Genomic DNA, 20,440 nt, shown 5'->3' with positions numbered 1-20,440 from the left:
AGACTAGACAGCACAGCAGGTCGTGGTGGTGACACTGACAGGCAGCCTGAGCCTGGGCAGCATTATCAGGTAGGACTCCCACCGGACACTGCTGGTAGCATCTTCAGAAGTTATAGAGAGAAAGAAGAATCAGCACAACTGATCACTACTGGATGGTCCACATATGTAGGATAACCTAATAAGAAGATAAATAATTCTAAAAATCTTTTAAACTCTTAAAATATAAATACTGTGCAATGATCAAGTGCTTCTAATGTGAAAATAAAATGATTGACAAATAATTGAACAAAGATAGTACAGAGTGCTTCTACAAACAATTAATTGAGAGCTTAAGCGCCGGTTCACACTGCAGCGACGCTACTTCGCACCACGACCTCCGAGGTCACGGTGCGAGCAGCGCGCCGTGACCTCGGAGCGGCCGCCACGGACTTCATAACATTGAAGTCTATGGCGGTCGCCTCCTGGTCGCCTCAAAGAAGCTCCGGACCCTTTTTCTAGGTCGGAGCGACGTGTCGCTCCTATTAGAACGGGTCCGCAGCTTCCCTATGGGAGGCGACCTGCGGCGACCTGTGAGGCGACCAGGTTGCCTCACAGGTCGCCCTAGTGTGAACCGGCACTAAAAAGGAAGCATCCTAAAAATTAATTTTCAAAGTGATGTGAAGAGAATCCAATAAGTGCCCTCTGAAGAGTGAACCCCTGCAACCACAGGTTGCATAAAGGGTGTGCAAATAATAAAGTGAAATAATTTGTTGAACTAATCAATGAAATGGTGAATATGGTAGGGTAAGTGCCCTCTGAAAAGTGAACCCTTACAACCAAACAGGTTGTACAACGGGTACAAGAAATACAAGTAAAATATGTGCCAGTGGAAATAACAAATAAACAGCAAATAGATGTGCAGGTAAATTGGCACGTAAATAACAATCTGAAGATTGTCAAGTGTCCCAAAAAAATGGATAAATAATAACTCAAAATAGAAAGGTATCACAAACAGTACAAAAAAAGAGGATAAAAGTTTTATCCTCTTTTTTTGTACCATTTGTGATACCTTTCTATTTTGAGTTATTATTTATCCTCTTTTTTTGTACCGTTTGTGATACCTTTTCTATTTTGAGTTATTATTTATCCATTTTTTTGGGACACTTGACAATCTTCAGATTGTTATTTACGTGTCAATTTACCTGCACATCTATTTGCTGTTTATTTGTTATTTCCACTGGCACATCTTTTACTTTTATTTCTTGTACCCGTTGTACAACCTGTTTGGTTGTAGGGGTTCACTTTTCAGAGGGCACTTACCCTACCATATTCACTATTTCATCGATTAGTTCAACAAATTATTTCACTTTATTATTTGCACACCCTTTATGCAACCTGTGGTTGCAGGGGTTCACTCTTCAGAGGGCACTTATTGGATTCTCTTCACATCACTTTGAAAATTAATTTTTAGGATGCTTCCTTTTTAAGCTCTCAATTAATTGTTTGTAGAAGCACTCTGTACCATCTTTGTTCAATTATTTGTCAATAATTTTATTTTCACATTAGAAGCAGTTGATCATTGCACAGTATTTATATTTTACGAGTTTAAAAGATTTTTAGAATTATTTATCTTCTTATTCGGTTTATTCCTACATATGTGGTCCATCCAGTAGTGACATCTTGCGCTGATTCTTCTTTCTCTCTATAACTTACTTTGTTTACGGTGACACTAAGGAATTAGCTGCAGAGTCCGGGTGCTCCATTTTACAAATCAGCTCCCTCCTCATTCCCGCCTTTTTTCTAGTGGTAGCGCATAGATTTATTTCTCCTTTTATCTTCAGAAGTTGGCATCTTCAAGATGACATCGGGATGAAGCAGGACACCTCTTTTTATCAGAGGCAGCATCAGCTCTGCATATTGTTTGAGTATTGTTGGGACTTGATGGAACAGTTGTTTTTAGCAGTTTACCATGTTGTTATTCATATCTTGTCCCATTCAGGCTGCTTACTGTTACTTTCTTGTATGTATTAATTCAGGTCATACCACTACAGGATTCTTAAAGAATCTGAACGTGCTGGACTGTTAACCTCCTTAGCGGTATTCCCGAGTGTGGCTCGGGGTTAAATTTCAGAGCCAAAAGCGGTAACCCTGAGCCACACTCTGGGTACCGCCAGAAGCATCGCTGGATCCTGTAAGCAGGGTTACTTACCTTGTCACCGGGATCCAGCAATGTATGCGGGCGGTGTTTTACGGCGGATCTTCCTCCCGATCGCCTCCGTGCCCCAGCTTCCGTCTCCTGCGACGTGACGTTCGCAGGGGGTGGAACCGGCGGCAAATTCAAATGTAAAAACACACCAAACACACTGATACACTTCAAAATAAAAAAAAAATCACATTAGTTTGCCCCAGTGCCCTTTCCTGCGGTTTTACTGTACTCTTTATATAAATATATATATATATTATATGTATATATACGTAATTCTTGTGAATGAGCAGCCCAAACCAACTGTATACATAATAAATATATATATATATATATATATATATATATATATTATATATATATATAATAAATGTATACAGTTGGTTTGGGCTGCTCATTCACAAGAATTACATGGAAAATAATGGTACCGCTTTCAGCACCTAAAATCCAAAAGAATCATACCGCCAGGTAGATTAAGCTTATTGGTACTGATAGTTTTTTTTTTTTAATTTAATTGTTTTTACTTCATACATGTGCACCTGCAGGATCGTCCATTTTATGTATTATTGCTTTTAAAGGTGTTAACATTTTTGTATACTATATGGCGCTGCAACATTTTTTTATACAGAGACCATTTTTACTGTTTTTAGTTACTTGCTGTGATGTGACTGAATTACGCCGTTGCTAGGTCATTTGCACAACCTGGAATGTTTTAGGGCTAAAGGTCTTATTTACCTCACAGGTATTACACATTTGAAAATAACTGGAGTTTACAATTATTAAATAACTACATAAAACATGGTTTTCGGATTGGGGACAAGGCTTGTGCAATTTTTAATCAATGGTCACTGTAACTGTGTAAGCTTGTGACTAATACTCCAAAACAACTAATACTCACAGTTTTGTTTATATAGGTTGCTGTTAATGTAATTTGGTCTTTAAAACCCAACAAGAACAAGAAAAAAATTACCCCTGCACTGGACCCCCCTGCAGATCTCATTACATTTAAGGGTGCAGGGAAAGGAGTAATATTTACCTTACTCCTCACTCCTTTAGGCTCCCTCCATGCATATGGCCACTACCTCTAGGTCTCCTGTCTAAGGTGCTTTTGGCAACAGTCACACCCTTGCCACCCCCTTGTACAATGCAGGGCTAGTCGGACTCGGAGCCCACACACACACAGCACTGGTTGCTAGCCTAGAGCCGCTTGGCGTCTAGCAACCAGTGACGTCGTCTCGTCACCCCTTTCTCCTCCACGCCGCCACCTCCCTGCCTATTACAATTTGGATCCGCCTCCACTCCACCCACTTTCAGTGCAGGTGCGCAGCGTCCAGCAAATGAGGAGGAGTACTTGAGCTTCCACTGTGGATGAATGTTCTTCACTCTTCAGCCTACACAGGTATGTGAATCACTGACTGACCGTAAATGTTTTTATGCAAAAGGATTGAAATAAGATAAATAGGCAACAGAGACTCCTATATCATGTGTGTTACATTACACACACTTCCCAGGTGTCATGAACAAGTCCTCCTGAAGAGCGAACACATTAATAGCGCTGCTAATGTGTTCGCTCTTCAGGAGGATTTGTTCCTGACACCTGGGAAGTTTAACACACATGGTATAGGAATCATCATGGTAAATGTTTTACAAAGCGGCATCATTTTTAAATACCTAGGCCTCTTTGACCCATTCTCAAATGCCGGGTGGCCGCTGTAACAAAGTCCCGCCCCCTAGGGCAAATGTATGTACAAAGGATATACACGGCGACAAAAAAAGATGAGTATGAATATTGGAATTAAAGCTGGACACTGTGATATATACTGTATAAATCATGAATATATATATATATATATATTATGTATATATGTGTATATTTTATATAAATCATTAATAAACAATATCTATTTTATATAAATCATTTATCTCTGCCTATCTCTCAATCATCTATGTTTGTATATTGACCGATCAATGTATTACATATCTGTCTCGTGTGTTTCTCTCAATCCCTCTGTGTTGCAATATTTTTTTTTTTGTAGGCCAGAGAGTTTCCTGTGCGATCGTTCGGAATTTTGGTCCACTACTGAACACCACATCTGTGCTCCTGATTGATCACCGAAGTCACAATTGTGAGTATGCCATTTCCATTTATATTAGACTAAACAGTAGAGACAATAGTAATTGTTTGAAAATTGAAAATTTTTCAGACTCCGCATCAACTATGAAGAGACACAAGCTTTTATTACAGTATTTAACTAAAAAAAAAGAGATCTGATATTCCGCATGCAGATCCCAGTGAAACTCCAACACCAAAAGATGATACTTCCAACACTACACAAAAAAGAGATGAAGATACAGCAGGTCCATCTTCAGTTTGGAGTAAAGATCTCAGAGAACATCTAGACCCATCAGATGATACAAATCTAAGTATGCAAATCATAGACGAAGAAACAGCAGCTCAATCTTCAATTCAAAGTAAAGATCCCAGAGAATGTCTAGCACCAAGAGTAGATTTAACATCCACTTCAAGTACAAGAGATGATCAAACAACTGCTCTTCCCTATTGCTGGAATATGAAGCAGGTCGAGGAATTTCAGAAAAAATACGATGGCTTGACTGTTCGTAACAAGAAACTGGGTTGTGATCACTGTGCAAAATGTGATTCCATAAGCATGAAAGGAGTTCATGTATCGAAGGAATGGAAAGGCTGCAGTGTTGAAGCATCAGGAAAAAATAAAGTCATCCAGCAAGCTTCTCTAAGAAAAAAAATGAATGAACACTTTTCATCGAAGGCACACCGTTTGTGTGGAACAACTGAAAGTTTGCACCGATGATGTATTTGGCAAATACATTGATAAAATGAATCAAAAATATATCAGTTCTACATGTAAAGTCTTCAATACAGTTTATAGCTTAGCAAAAAGAAATAGGCCATTTTCTGACATTGAAGATGAGATTGAACTGCAAGTAAAAAATGGGCTGAATATGGGAGTCAGACTCCATTCTCGAAAAACTGCTGTAAAAATAGTTGATCACATTTCCAGAGAAATTAAAAAACAAATATTTACTAAAATAATTGAGAAAAAACTAAAAATTAGTGTTATCATTGATGAAGCTTCAACCATATCTAATAAACCAGTGATCATCATTTTTGTAAAAGTTGAAGATTCTCATCTATCACCTATCATTTTCCTTGATTTGATAGAGTTGGAAGCACAGGATGCTGAGACTATCCACAAAACTTTGTTAAATGGTTTGTGTGATGTTGGATTTGATATTGGCTATTTGAAAAATAATTTGGTTGCATTTTGCTCTGATGGAGCAAGTGTAATGTTAGGGTGCAAATCAGGGGTGAGCACCAGACTGAAAAAAGATTTCCCAGGCATCATTATTTGGCATTGTTTAAATCACCGTCTGCAACTTGTCTTAGATGATTCTATCACTCAGGTAAAACAAGTTAATCACTTCAAAATGTTTATAGATAAAATCTACACTATTTTTTATCAATCAAATAAAAATCAAATTGAGCTTTTCAAAATTTCTGAAGAACTCGGGCTTGAAATCATAAAGATTGGTAGAGTTTTGGGGCCAAGATGGGCTGCTTGCAGCTTAAGATCAACACTTGCCGTATGGCGTGCTTATCCAGCTTTATAACAATACTGTTCAGCACATTCTGAATATTCAGGAATGGCTTCACGTCTTCGCAACAGATTCTTTATAGTTGATCTAGCATTAATGATAGATATATTGCAAGAAATTTCCCTACTTTCAAATAGCCTTCAAAACAGAAATGTAAATTTTGTAAGAGCTGAAAAATTAATAAAAAGATCAATTAGGGCATTTGAAATACTGAAAGAAACTCGTGGAAAATTTGAAAATAAAGTTGAAGCTACAATGACATCTGATGCTTTTAAAAATATTGCTTTTATTGACAATCAAAAATATGTCAATCTTCCTCGTCAAAAGCTACTGGAAGCAGTTATTAGCAACATGCAAGCCAGATTGATGTACAGTGATCACTTAAAATCTGGAAATAAAGCAGAAAACAGTGATAGTACCATTCCGGAAATTGCAAATATACTAGACCCAGATACTTGGAATATTGAAGAAGTTGTTGTCCCTTGGAAAGCTGCTGAAGAAAAGCTGGATAAATTCAAAGAATTCTTTCATTATGAAATAAACATCAATGATTTTCGTGACTATGTTGAAAATGTTCTACTAAACCATCAACGCAACCAGGAGATTCCAAGTACTGTACAAAGGGCAAAAAATATTCTGAATACCGTTGCAGTTAGTTCTGCAGAGGCAGAAAGAGGATTTTCTACAATGAATAATATTTATTCAGATAAAAGAAGCCGCCTCACAGTTCAGAATGTTGCTAATTTAATGACAATTAATATGATTGGCCTTCCATTGGACTCCTGGGACCCCACTCCTTCAGTGCAAGCGTGGCTAAGAATAAACCACACAGCAGATGACAACAGGGTGAAAAAGGTTCGAAAAAAAGAGCATGACGAAAATCAGCTAGCAATTTGGAAGTATTTGAAATGAGGTAAATAATAATAAAATGTTTTTACTATGTGTCAGGATTTTACCTATTTTTTTCTCTCTTTAATTTTTTCTCACTGCATAAATTGGAGTATGTGTCTTAAAGAAGACGCTGATAGATGTAATGCTACGTTACTTAAGTGTTAGGCGTCAGTGCCTCGGCACACAGTTAAATGTGTTCAGTTCTCTAAGGTGGGGTTACTTACTTTTCTCCCTTTATATAGGAATCTCTACCTTGACCCACAGCTTCAACTTTGGAGCAAGTCTATGAAGAATTCTTAAAGGATGAAAGGGACGAAGGGATAACCTCCTGCATACTATTCTTCAATACCTTCAAAGACTCTCCAAAAACAATTTGATTTTATTGTATGTTGTTTGCCAATAAAGAAAAAAAATATTAAACCATGCTTGAATGTCGGAACTGGTTACTAAAATTTTTGAATCCCACCACTGAGTAAAACCCCCGAAATCTGTCCCGCGGAGGGACCGGCACGATGACCCCTTGGGCGAGAAGATCCTAAACCGCCGGTTTTAGATCCCTAAAACGATCGGGAGTCAGAGGTTTGATGGAAAGAATCTGTCTGCGGGGTAAGATCGAAACTTGGTCTTGTACCCTGAACGAATGAGCTTGCGAAACCACCTGTCCTGAATCTTGGACAACCAGCGCTCGAGAAAACAATGCAGATGTCCCCCCACCCCTGATACGGGTGAGGGCGTCCCTTCAGAAAGTGGTGGACTGGGTTGCCTGCCCAGCTTGACCAGTTTTGGGCTTAAATGCCAAAGATTTCTTGTGACTGCCAGAGGCCTTGAAGGACTTACGCTTTTCCTGTGCCCCGAAAGGCACAAAAGGACCCCCCGGTTAGTCTTAAAGGAGGGACCCGGCCTAGCGCGGGGAGATTTACCCTTTGAGACTTGAGGCAAGAGAGTGCTCTTACCCCCAGTAAGTCCCTTAATCAGCTCATCTAGAGTGTCGCCAAAAAGATGATCCCCCACATAAGGGATGTCAGACACTGTCTTCTTAGAAGCATGGTCGGCCGACCAGCTTTTTAGCCAAATAATGCGGCGGATTGCAATCCCGACCGCAGATAGGCGAGAGACCAAAGGAGCCTCGTCCAAAGCCGCATCACACAGGTACATCACAGCCTGGGCCATTTGATCCAACATGTCCAGCGCAGCAGCAGAAACCGACTCTACTACCAGAGTGCGCCTAAGCACCTTGGCCCATTCAGCGATTAGCCTGAGAGACCATCACTGAGGCGACCACACAGGCTTCAGCAGGGAACCCGCCACCAAATACATGTGGCGTGAAAGCGTTTCTACCCGTCTATCCGCCAGGTCCTTAAACACCGGGGAGTCCTCTACGGGTATCAAGGTGGATTTATTCAGTCTGGAAACAGTGTGGTCCACTTTAGGAACCACAGTCCATCGAGAATCAACCAAATCTGCAAAGGGATAACGGTACTTAAATCTCTTAAGTCTAGTACACACGCAACGAATTTCCGTCTTTTTTCCAGAGTGGTGTTTTGTTGGTTGGAATGTGCCTAGACTGCACACGAATTTTCCCGCACGACAAAATTCTACTTCAGAAGTGATGTCATGTGTTGGTTTGCTTTCTTTGTGTTCTTTCTTCTTCTCTGAGCATGCCCAGTCTTGCGCATAAGATTTTTCCCTGTCGAAATCTGCACTGACTGCACGAAAATCGGACGTGTTTTGACGGAGGACAAAAATTTTATAGCCTGCACACCAGATTTTTTTCGGCCGAAAAGTCGGAGTCAGTTGTCGGAAGCACCATACTAACAAGCCGAAAATCGGCAGATCAGTCGTCGGACGAAAACCTGACCCGACTTCTGGGCTTTGCGAAGAAAAACCGCTTACCTGCCATGGAGGGCTCATCCTCAAGATTTAAAGTCTCCTTAACGGATCTAATAAGTGCGTCTACCGCAGCACGGTCACATGCTATCCCAGAGGATGAATCCTCCTCCTCCACATCCAACTGAGAGGACGGGGACCCCTCAGGCATCGTCCGTGGCAACCAATTCGGGCTCTGAGTCAGAAGACTGAGAGGGCATAGGCCTTTTTTTGTAACACGGTCAGTCATCAGCAGATCAACATTTGACGCTAAAGTCGCAAGTGCAGCAGATAAGGAGGCCAAGGAAGTGGAATCAGGGGTACCTGAACCATCAACTAGGTCTGTGGGGAATTTGCTATCCTGGGACTCCATATTATCAAAGTGCAAAAATAATGACACAGAGTGCTAGCAGGAATATAGCCAGAGAAAAACGGTAAAATCCCCCTACAGTGTCCCTATACTTGCCACGCTGCGGAGAAGGCTGATGTAAAAGGAGGACGTGACCTCGTGCCCCTAGAGGCAAAAGCAAGCCCTGAGCCACAAAAAAATGGTGCCTGATATAAGTCAATGGAGGAAAAGCACTTAGAAAATGGCCGCTGCCCAGAACAGGACCTCCGCCCATACTAAAGATGGCGCCCGATCGGCGGCAACGATGATGATAGAAAATGGCCTCTGCCCTCACTCTGAGGCCAAAACAGCCAGCCCTCACCCAAAATGGCGGCTGGGACCTCAGCTCCGCGCTAGTTTGGCCGCGACATAGCCCCACCGGACGGAGGCTGGCCTGCGAGCTAAACGCCTCGCAAGGTCACATATGACCGGGTCTCGGCCTATGTTGCAGCATTCCTCCTGGCTGACAGCCCCCTCATATAGATGGGGTTCTGTCTGGAGCGGTGCCCGTCTGACTCCTGGTATGGTGAGTAGCTGTCCCCCCTCTCCCCCTGGAGGGTTTTAGTGTGGACGTGGGCCCCTTCTTGGGACGGTTGGATCCCCGGGTTCCCCTCCTTCCAGTCAGGCACCCCCCCTTCAATCTGTCCTCCCTATCCTACCCCCCCCCCCCCACTTATGCTGGGGCTGTGTGGGTATTCTGGTCCACTTCCTGGGGTGGGGGCAGGGCGCTATGCTGGCAATGGGGCCGCCGGCGACCAGACGATTGGCTGTGTGGGGGGGTTTGTACCTGGTGGGGGCTCCTGCCAGGGCCCTCTGTCCTGCCTGAGCCTGTCCTTGAAGCCTAGGGATCTCTCCTGGGTCCCTGGGAGCCTCATGGTGCCGCACGGGCCCACGATGTTTGTGTAATCCGGCAGCCATTTTGCAGTGGTTTGCCATTGAAAATAACATCAGTCATGACCGTGGAGCCCTTTGGGTGGCGATTTTGGCGGTGAGAATCCCTCCTCATCCCCTGGTGCTGACTCCTTGATCTTTTCACTTCCTGGTCGCCACATGTAGAGTGCAGATTCTCCTGGTGGCTGTGGGTGCCTGTTTCTCCTGTGTGGTGAGTCTGGTAGGGTCCTCTCCCTCTCTGCTGAGGATCACTTGGTGCTTTGTTCCTGGGGACCAGGTAGTGCTGCCAACGCGGTGGGGGCTATCCCTTTGCAGTGTTTTACACACTGTGGAGTCCCCCTGGTGACTCATGGAGTCTTTTTGAGCACATCACCCCACCTGATCCCCTCTGAGGCTGCAGGGCCCTCCGGGTCCCAACCATCCACTGACGGCGTGTTTGGAGTCCTTTGTGTGTCGGGCGGAGGTAGCTTTCGGGCAATGGGATAGCAAAAAGAGTACTCCCCCCCCCCCCCCCCGCCTTCCCCTGCCTCATCTATCTCATCAGATCCTGAATGTGATGCGGCTGCCGCGGACCTGGGTCACCCTGCTGGGTCTGCGACCACGTGCCCGAAATCCTCAGATAGTGAGGATGATTCCATCACATCTGCAACCGCGCACGAAAAGGCGCTGGTGGAAGCACTGATTGTACCCGTGCGGGATACCTTAAAAATGGAGGACACATCTGCGACGGAGATGCAGGTTCCCTTTGGCACTCACAAGCCATCCAAAGTTGCAAAGGTGTTCACCTTCTCCGCCTATTTTGACAGCATTGTCGCTAAAGTGTGGGGACGACCAAAGCGTCCCCTTGGGGTCCCTGCGCAATTTGCTAGCCGATACCCCTATGTGGAGTCCCTTCTTAAGAAGTGGACTGTTACACCGGTGATGGACGCTCCGGTTTCCAGATTGAATAAGGCAACCGTGATTCTGGTTGAAGAGTCCCTGACCCTTAAGGATCTAGCTAACAGGAAGGTGGAGGCTGTGGCCCAAAATATGTACTCTCTGGCTGGTTCCGCACTGAGGCTGGTATTCACCATTGGCCTGGTGTCACAAACTCTGAGTGGGCTAAGCTTTTCCCCCATGACCTGAAGGAAGAACAGCTCCCCTGTGCCTTTGCTGAGCTGGCGGACCAGCTGGTCCAGGGGCTACAATTTATCTGTGATGCCTCTTTGGATGTGGCTCCCCTAGTGGCTTAGCTCTCTGTTTCGGCAGTGGTCCTTCAGCATGTCTTTTGGCTCAAATGCTGGTCTGTGGACCAGACTTCGAAAAAGGCCTTGACTGATCTTTCCTTTCAAGGAAATCGCCTGTTTGGAGCCACCCTGGATGACATCAATAAAGGTCCCACAGGAGGAAAGAGTACCTTTCTTCCGCAGGCTACCAAGGGCAAGGACCCTCATTGTAGACATGGGCCCTCGGCTCATAAGAATTATTTTACATCCCTCAAGTTCGACTGACAAGGGCTCAAAACCTTTCAGGGCCTTCTCTGGAGGATCCAAACGAACCTGGTCTGGCAAGCCGAGAGTGGGCTTCTCCAGACCTGCGGACAGGGCTTCTTCAGCATGAAGGTGCGCCCTCACCCGTATCAGGGTTGGGGGGACGTCTTCACTGGTTTCCAGACCTGTGGACTTTCCTGGTAGAAGGCAAGTGGGTCCACGAAGTTATTCGGTCCGGCTACAAAATCAAGTTTCGCTTTTGTTACCCGGCAAGGTTCTTTCCTTCCAACTTGTGCCTGTCCCTGGACCGCTTACAAGGTCTGTTTGGGACGGTACAACACCTCTTACTTCAAGGGGTGATTGTCCCGGTTCCGACTTCAGAACGTTTTCAGGGTTTTTACTTAAACCTGTTTACAGTCCCCAGGAAGGAAGGCAAGGTGCGTCCCATCCTGGACCTCAAGCCTTTGAACTGCTTTGTGCGGGTGCAGAAGTTAAGGATGGAGTCCATTCGCATGGTGGTGGCATCCCTGCATAAGAGGGATTTTCTTGCCTCCTATCGACATCAAGGAAGCTTACCTTCACATTCCAATATGTGCCGGTCATCAGCACTTCCTTAGCTTTACCGTGGGAGAGGAACATTATCAGTTTGTGGCGATACCCTTTGGTCTTGCCTCTGCTCCTCGGGTCTTCACAAAATTGTTAGCCCCAGTGCTAGTATTGTTACGCCAATGGGGAATCATGGTATTGGGCTACTTGGATGACCTCCTTCTGGGAGCAGAGTCTCCTACTGCTCTGGTGGAAAACCTGGAAATCACCATACAAACTCTGAGGGAGTTCGGCTGGCTTCTGAGTTTTCAGAAGTCTGCTCTGGTTCCATCCACAAAGCTGGACTATCTGGGTCTGATTTTGAACTCGGCCTTAACCAGAGTGCTCCTTCCTCTGTAAAAGCTCCAGAAATTGCAGATTGCAATTTGCCTCCTGCTGTCCAGCAGATGGTCATCCCTCTGGACTTGCATGCGGGTGCTGGGCCTGATACCTTTGAGGCGGTTTCATTTGCACAGTTCCATACAAGGTCCCTACAAAGGGAGATTCTGGTCAAATGGGACAAGACTCCCTGGACAATCAGATCCGGCTGAGCCGGGGATCGAAGGAGTCCCTGCTATGGTGGCTTCGTTCTCCAGTGCTTTGGCTGGGCAAATCCTTCCTCCACTTGTATTGGACAGTGGTAACGACGTATTCCAGCCTGTCCAGCTGGGGAGGCATCCGCGGCAAAAATTCTGCTATGGGGCTCTGGACACTGGAGGAGTCCAGACTACCGATCAATGTCTTGGAACTTCGAGCAATCAGACTGTGCCTGGACCATTGGATGGATCGTCTTCAGGGATGTCCAGTGCACATTCAAACAGACAATGCCACGGCCATGGCTTATGTCAATCACCAGGGGGGCACAAGAAGTGTCCTAGTGGCTCTGGAGGTAGCCGGCATTCTAAGGTGGGTGGAACGGTTTGTTCTAGCCCTCTCCGCCATACACATTCCTGGGGTGGAAAATTGGCATGCGGATTATCTCAGTCGGCAGGCGTTGGACTAAGGGGAGTGGTCCCTGCATCCGGAGGTGTTTCATCAGTTGTGTCTCAGGTGGGGAATCCCCGAGGTGGATCTGTTGGCATCTCAGCTCAACAGAAAGGTGCAGAGGTTTGTGGCTCGGTCACGGGATGCTCTGAAGGACGCCAAAGACGCACTGGTGGCCCTGTGGGGTTAGTATTGTCTGATTTATGCCTTCCCTCCTCTCAAGCTTCTGCCAAGACTTCTACGGAGGATCGAGGCAGAAGGGATTCCAGTCATCTTAGTTGCTCCGGACTGGCCTCGCCGGGCTTGGTACGCCAATCTGGTGCGACTGGTCGCCGACGTTCCTTGGCAGCTTCTTCTCAGGGAGGATCTGCTGCCTCACTGACCGATCTTCTATCCTGTTTACAGTCGCTGGCTTTGATGGCTTGGCTGTTGAACGCCAGGCGCTGAAGGATAGTGGTTTATCTGAGTCTGTGATTCCTACACTGTTGAAAGCTAGGAAATCTACCTCTTGGAAGTTCTACCATCATACGTGGAAGACGAACATTGCGTAGTGTGAGTCTCTTGGGGTTCTTCCTCGCTCCTTCTCGGTGGCTCGAATCTTAACCTTCCTTCAATGGTGGGTAGAACAGAAATAGTCCTTGAGTACCATCAAGGGCCAGGTGTATGCTTTGGCGGTCTTTTTCCAAGGACCTTTAGCCACACACTCCCTGGTGTATGTTTCTTCAGGGTGTCCGACATTTGGTTCCTCCAGCGCGGGCTCCGTTGGCACCTTGAGATCTTAATTTGGTGCTTTCAGCTCTACAGAAGCCTCCCTTTGATAATATTTTCAGGAGATTCCCCTGCTTACGCTGTTCCAGAAGGTAGCCTTTTTAGTGGCTATCACCTTTGTGTGCGGGGTATCAGAACTGGCAGTGTTATCCTGTTGTTCACCTTACCTGGTGACTCACAGGGATAAGGTGGTTCTTCACCCCTGTCCGTCATTCCTTCCAAAGGTTGTCCCTGATTTTCATTTGAATGAAGACATTGTTATGCCTTCCCTGTGTCCCAGGCCTAAACATCCAAAGGAAATTGACTTGAATGCCTTGGTTGTGGACCGGGCAATTAGGGTGTATTTGGCAGCTACGGAGTCTTTCAGGAAATCAGACTCTCTCTTTGTGCTCACGGATGGACCTCGAAAAGGGTTGTCCGCTTCCTCTGCGACCATTTCCAGATGGATCAAACAGACGGTGGTTCATGCCTATTCCATCAGGGGTCAGATCCTCCTTTCCCTGTCAAGATGCACTCTACTAGGGCACTTAGTGCCTCCTGGGCTTTCCATCATCAGGCGTCAGTGATGCAGGTTTGCAAGGCGGCCACCTGGTCGTCGGTGCACACTTTTTTACAAAGTTTTTTATTAAGTGGATGTTGGTATCTGCGGATGCTTCTTTTGGCTGCAAGCTTTTGCAGGCTGCTGTTTAAGAGGACCTGATCCTCTTTGGGGTGTTTTTTTTCAGGTGGGCTCCAGTTGTTGGGAATTTTTTTATTGTTCCCATTCCTCATGATTAATACTGCTTTGGTACGTCCCAATGGTTATGAATATCAGGAGCTGTGTCCGTCGAACGAAAGAAAATGTGATTTTTGACTTACCGTTAAATCCATTTCTCTGATGTACGTTGACAGACACAGCACCCACCCCTCTCGAGTTATAATTCTCCTGACACTGCTTATAACAAAATTGAGTGGCTATAACAGAGAAAGGTAGTATACCCCCTGGGACTGCCCATGGGTGTAGCAAGAATTATTTTCTGCCTAGTTTCTCACTCCTGTAGGGGGCAGTATAACCCAAATGGTTATGAATTATCAGGTGCTGTGTCCATCAATGAACATCAGAGAAATGGATTTTACGGTAAGTCATGAATCCAATTTTTTGCAGCTGGCTTCCTCTTGAAACTGTTCTGGGCGGCTCATGACCTGCTGAAACGGTCTCTGAAGCGTCGGGAGGGAATGTCTCCTTCCACCGCTTGCCAGTGTTTCTTGGGCTTACCGTTTCCACCAGTTTGCCCGAGAAACAATCTGACGGTGCGGCCAGCTGCTCCTATAGGCAATCAAGGAGTAGATACTACTCAGGGATCTCAAACTGGTGGCCCTCCAGCTGAACTACAATTGCCTTGAGGCTTTGCAAGGCTGACAGTTACAAGCATGACTACCATAGGCAGAGGCATAATGGGATGTAGTTCCGAAACAGCTGGAGGGCCGCCAGTTTGAAACCCATGCTCTATGGCCTTGGAGGACTAATGTCATGACACCACTTTTGGTCCAGGCTGGAAGTAAAAAATGTTTTTCTTTTTTTTTTTTTTTAAAAGCAAAAGATCAAAAAACTTTTTTTTTTTTATCTTTTTCTTTTAACCACTTGCCGACCGCCGCACGACTATCTACGTCGGCGGTCAGCCCCTCACAGGCAAACTAACGTAGGGCTACGTTGCTTGCTTGTGAGGGTCTAGGGAGCAAGCGCGCGCCCCCGGAGGCGCGCTCCCGCGTGGTCACGGACCCCCCCGCGCGTGTGACCAGCGGACCCGATGTCCGCCGGCCACTCGGCGATCGGCGGGGGAGAGGGAGAATGTCAGGCAGCTTGTGTAAACAAGCTGCCTGTCATTCTCCTCGCTGCAAAGACACTGATCACATGGATCTACTATGTAGATCCGTTGATCAGTGTCCTTACAGCTCAAGTCACAGCCAATCACAGAAGAAAGCACGCCCCTAGGGACACACACAGCCCCTCCCTCCCAAATAAAGTTAACCCCTTCACTACCAGTGTATTTTTACAGTAACAGTGCATATATATAGCACTGATTACTGTAGAAATGTCACTGGTAACCCCAAAAGTGTCAAAAATGTCAGTCAAGGGTCCGATCTGTCCGCCGCAATGTCGCAGTACCGCAAAAAAAATCGCAGATCGCCGCCATTACGCGTTAAAAAAAACCAACAAAAATGACAAAAATCTTTCCCTTTGTTAGTAAACGCGATAACTTTTGCGCAAACCAATCAAAATACGCTTTTTGCGATTTTTTTTTTTTTTACCAAACATAGGTAGCATAAAACAAATTGGCCGAAAATGTTAAAAAATTTTGATTTTTACATTTTTTTTGGGGGGAATTTCATATAAAAAAATGTGAAAAATATTGTTATTTTTGCAAAATTGACGCTCTTTTTTTGTTTATAGCGCGTGATCAAAAAATCGCACAGGTGATCAAATACCACCAAAAGAAAGCTCTGTTTGTGGGAAAAAAAGGACGCCAAATTCGTTTAGGTACAGCGTCGCACGACCGCGCAATTGTCCGTTAAAGTCACGCAGTGCCGAATCGCAAAATACCCCCTGGTCGGAATGGGGGTAAAATCTTCCGGGGCTTAAGTGGTTAAAGGTAAAAAAGAGATTTGGGGTCTTTATGACCCCAGATCTCTCCATAGTGGATCTTGCATCCTCATTTCTATTACAAGGGATGTTTACATTTCTTGTAATAGGAATAAAAGTGATTCCAAAAAAAAATTAAAGGGACTATGTAAAAATAAAAAAAATTAGAAACAAAATTTTGAAGCACCCCCATCCTTCCATGCTCGCATGCAGAAATTAACGCATACATAATTTGCACACGCATATGTAAATGGTATTCGCACCACACATGTGAGGTATCACGCGAACATTGGAGCAAGAGCAATCATTTTAGCGTCAGACCTCCTCCGTAACTTCAAACAGGTAACCTGTATATGTGTTTGAGGCGCCCCCTATGGAGATTTTTAAGTTCTGTAATTTGTCACTGTTCCACAAGCGTGTGCAATTTTAAAGCGTGACATTTTGGGTAGCTATTTATTCGTTTGTTTTTTTTATTCATTAAAGTGTATTTTTTTCTATAAATTGTAAACAATTGCAACAATCCATTTTATTCCCTAGGCCTCAGCTGTATAATGTGTGGGCGTTAGAATTCATTTTCTTGCAAAAAATACTGATTTAAACTTGTAAACAAAGTGCCAGAAAAAGCCTGGTGGGCAAGTGGTTAAAGGGGTTAAACTGCATCTTCCCAGTACAGAGATGTGGTAGCTACATTACATTTTTTTTTTTTTTTTATCCTTTTGTTTTCACCTGTTAATCCTGTGAATAATACAATTCCTGTCTATGGGTAGCTATATTCATTCCTATACTGTATCTGTAGAGGGAGCCATGGTTGTCACCCAGTTTGGACATCACCTCCATTACAGGGGAGATGGAGAGGTCAGTAGTTGGAGGAGATCGACATTGTCTGTGCTTCAGATTCAGTTCACAAGAACTTACAAGCACATTGCATTTGTAGCAAATATTTTCTGTACTTGAAAAATAAAAGCCGTTGTAGCTACCACATCTATGGACTTTTAAACTACCATATAGTCACAATTGTTCTTGGTTTTTAAAGCTAAGTTCACCCTTTGTTCACCTTTTTTTTTTTTTCTTCTAAATTCCAGCTCCCCTATGTACCAATATAGCATTCATGTACTTCTTTTGCAAAAATAAAAGTTTTCCATTAATTCTACACAGGCTTACCTCACTCTCTTCATAGGTGTTTAACCACTTCTGGACCGGAAGGATTTGCCCCCTTAGTGACCAGGCCATTTATTGCGATTCAGCACTGCGTTATTTTAACTGACAATTGCGCGGTCATGCAAAGCTGTACCGAAATAAAATTGATGCCCTTTTTCCCCCATAAATAGAGCTTTCTTTTGGTGGTATTTGATCACCTGTGCGATTTTTCTTTTCTTTTTTTTTTTTTTCTTTTTTTGCGCTATAAACAAAAAAAGACCAACAATATTTTTCACATTCTGCTATATAACATTCCCCCCCAAAAAAATTAAAAATCTATTTTTTTTCATCCTTTTAGGCCAATTTGTATTCTACATATTTTTGGTTAAAAAAAATTGCAATAAGCGTATTTTAAATGGTTTGCGCAAAAGTTATCGTTTCTACATACTAGGGGCAAGATTTATGTCATTTTTTTTTTTTTTACTAGTAAAGGCGGTGATCTGCGATTTTTAGCAGGACTGCGACATTGCGGCAGACAGGTCGGACCCCTAACTGACATTTTATACACTTTTGGGGGTACCAGTGACATTACTACAGTAATCAGTGCTAAAAATATGCACTGTTACTGTAATAATGACACTGTCAGGGAAGGGGTTAACCTAGAGGTGATCAAAGGGTTAAGTGTGAGCCTAAGGTTGTGTTTTCTAACTGTATGGGGGAGGGACTTGTAAAATGAACACAGAGACCTGTGATCCCATATAGAAGGCCTAGTGGGGGCGGGAGCACGCCCCCAGGAGCGCTCCCGCTGATCACCGTACAGGTATGGCGATTTGCGCAGCCGAGCCAGCCTGCCGCAGTATATATGCGGCGGGCATTCAGCAAGTGGTTAAACACACTGCTCGATTACTTCTGCCTTACTTTCTCGACAGACTTTAGGTCATGACCCAAGAAGGAGTTGACCAGCTGAGGGTAGATGATTCTGGGTGTGTGCTAAAAAGATCAGCTGGTCAACTCCTTCCTGTGTCATGACCTAAAATCTGTCCAGGATGTAAGGCATAAGTAATTGAGCAGTGTGTATAAACAGATATGAAGAGTTAAATAAGCTTGTGTAGAATTAATAAAAAACTGTTTTATTTTTGCAAAATAAGTACACGAATGCTTTAATGGCACGAACGGGAGAAAAAAGGGTGAACTTAGCCTTTCCTTTATTGTAGCTAACTAATTGAGCTAAAGGGGACCGCAGGCTGTAAAGCATGCTGTATTTCAGTAGATGCTTTTCTTATGGACACCTATGGAGGGCAACCTATTTCTCACTACCCTGTATCATGACTGAGACCTGAATCATCAGATTGTTCCAGGTAAAACCTTGTAAGCAAGCCTCTATATTTACATATATTAGAATTCCAGGAGCTAGTTTATATCTATATGGACTGTATTTAGTCCACTGACAAACTGGAATGAAAAAAACCCTTTTAATTAAGGATTCCACCCATGATTTTTAGTATGAATGAGGAATGGCTTTCTACCCCACTGGGTTGTTGAGATCTTTTCCCACACCTGATGCCAGCTTAAATCCTAGGCCTCACCTGAACTTGAACTTTTGGTGTCGCCATACTTGCCAGTGGATATATGAGAAATGGACTTCAGAAAGGGTAACAAGACAGCCCAACTTGCACCAGCTCTGCGGTTATCCTGACAGGACTAGGAGAGGGATTATAAATTCCTGCCAGGATAGGAGTTTGGGGGGGGGGGGTTATTAATCTTGGCTTACCCAATAGATAAGTAAAAATAGTTTTTGTTGGGGTTTTATTACAGTACAGTATCAGTCAACCTGAAAGTGATTCTTTATAGGTTGGGTAGTGTACGCTCTTTCCAGTGTCTTGAGATCTTTCTATAGTTCCAGGTGCTGACCTTGGAGTATCGAGTATCACTATCCAACAAGGAGAGTAATTGCCCCTTATAATTGCTATGGTAGGTGTACAGTCTTGAGTTATCTCACCACCAGGGTCTTGTAAAGATGCAAGCATATACAAAAAAAATATGTATTAATGTTTGGTGACCTGATCCTGTTCCCAGCTAGACACCTCCAACGGTTTTCCTTAAGATATGAAAGTTGTTGTGTACAACTTTTTTGTAATTTTCCCTTCCTACCTTAACAGAACTCCTCTGGAGTTGTAGCAATAGATTCAATGGTTATTGATGTATGGAATATGCTCCTTTCTTATCCATTGTATCTATGCACTATTGTGTACCCTATATGAGGTGTCATATAATGTATCTACTTTCTTGTTCCGACTTTTAATATCAATAAGAGTCTGGTTTAAAAAATATATATATATGTATGTTGTACTTTCAGGATTGTGGTGCAGACTGTGCAAAGTTCCAGAAAAGTGAACTAGAGTACAAATTCAACAAAAAAGCCTTGGAAAGGGCATACACGTCTCCACACTCTTGGGGAAAGACATACGGAGAACACAAGCGCCACCTGGAGTTCAGCCATGATCAATATCGGGAACTACAAAAGTTTGCAAAGGAAGTAGGCATTTATTTCACAGCCTCTGGAATGGATGAGGTAAGACTACAACAAAGAATATTCATCAAAACTGAGTTTTGTTTTAAGTGATATTTGTACAGGATTTTATAAGAAATTCACATTTTAGAGACATTTCTAACTGCAGAGCTGCTTAGATTTTAATTTTATGTCATGTAAAAGCGGGATGGCTGCTAATATCCGTTAGGTATTCCTATACCAGGCATTTACAATAATTTATGTCCAACCTCTAAAGAGAAGGAATAATCACTAGGCATCTAAACACAATCTCCAGTCATTGTGTGTGGTGCAGTCTTGCCTCCATTGATTTTTTTTTTTTTTTTTACGGTTTCATTGTATCGGTCTATTCTATCTCCTACCTGAGTATAGCTTAGAGAGCAGACATTAAAAAAGAAAGTGCTGTCAGGTTTACATGGAAGTTGACAGTTTTGCTCTCCTCCAGCATCCCAAGCATTAGGTTGGTTATCTGCTC

General features: G+C 43.8%; 1 protein-coding gene across 1 annotated transcript in view; it reads left to right on the top strand.

Annotated features, from left to right (window-relative positions):
- LOC309544947 (N-acetylneuraminate-9-phosphate synthase-like) overlaps positions 1-20,440 on the top strand; it is a 76,680-nt gene that overhangs the window by 30,838 nt on the left and 25,402 nt on the right. Inside the window, exon 2 of the mRNA XM_082243951.1 lies at positions 19,774-19,989. Within this exon, the coding sequence (XP_082100077.1) occupies positions 19,774-19,989 (216 nt within the window). The remainder of the gene's footprint in view (positions 1-19,773; positions 19,990-20,440) is intronic.

This window comes from Pelophylax lessonae (assembly GCF_965119305.1).
Source record: "Pelophylax lessonae genome assembly, chromosome: 1".
Lineage (NCBI taxonomy): Eukaryota > Metazoa > Chordata > Amphibia > Anura > Ranidae > Pelophylax > Pelophylax lessonae.
Note: the sequence above shows the minus strand (reverse complement) of the source record. Positions and strands in the feature narration are given on the sequence as shown.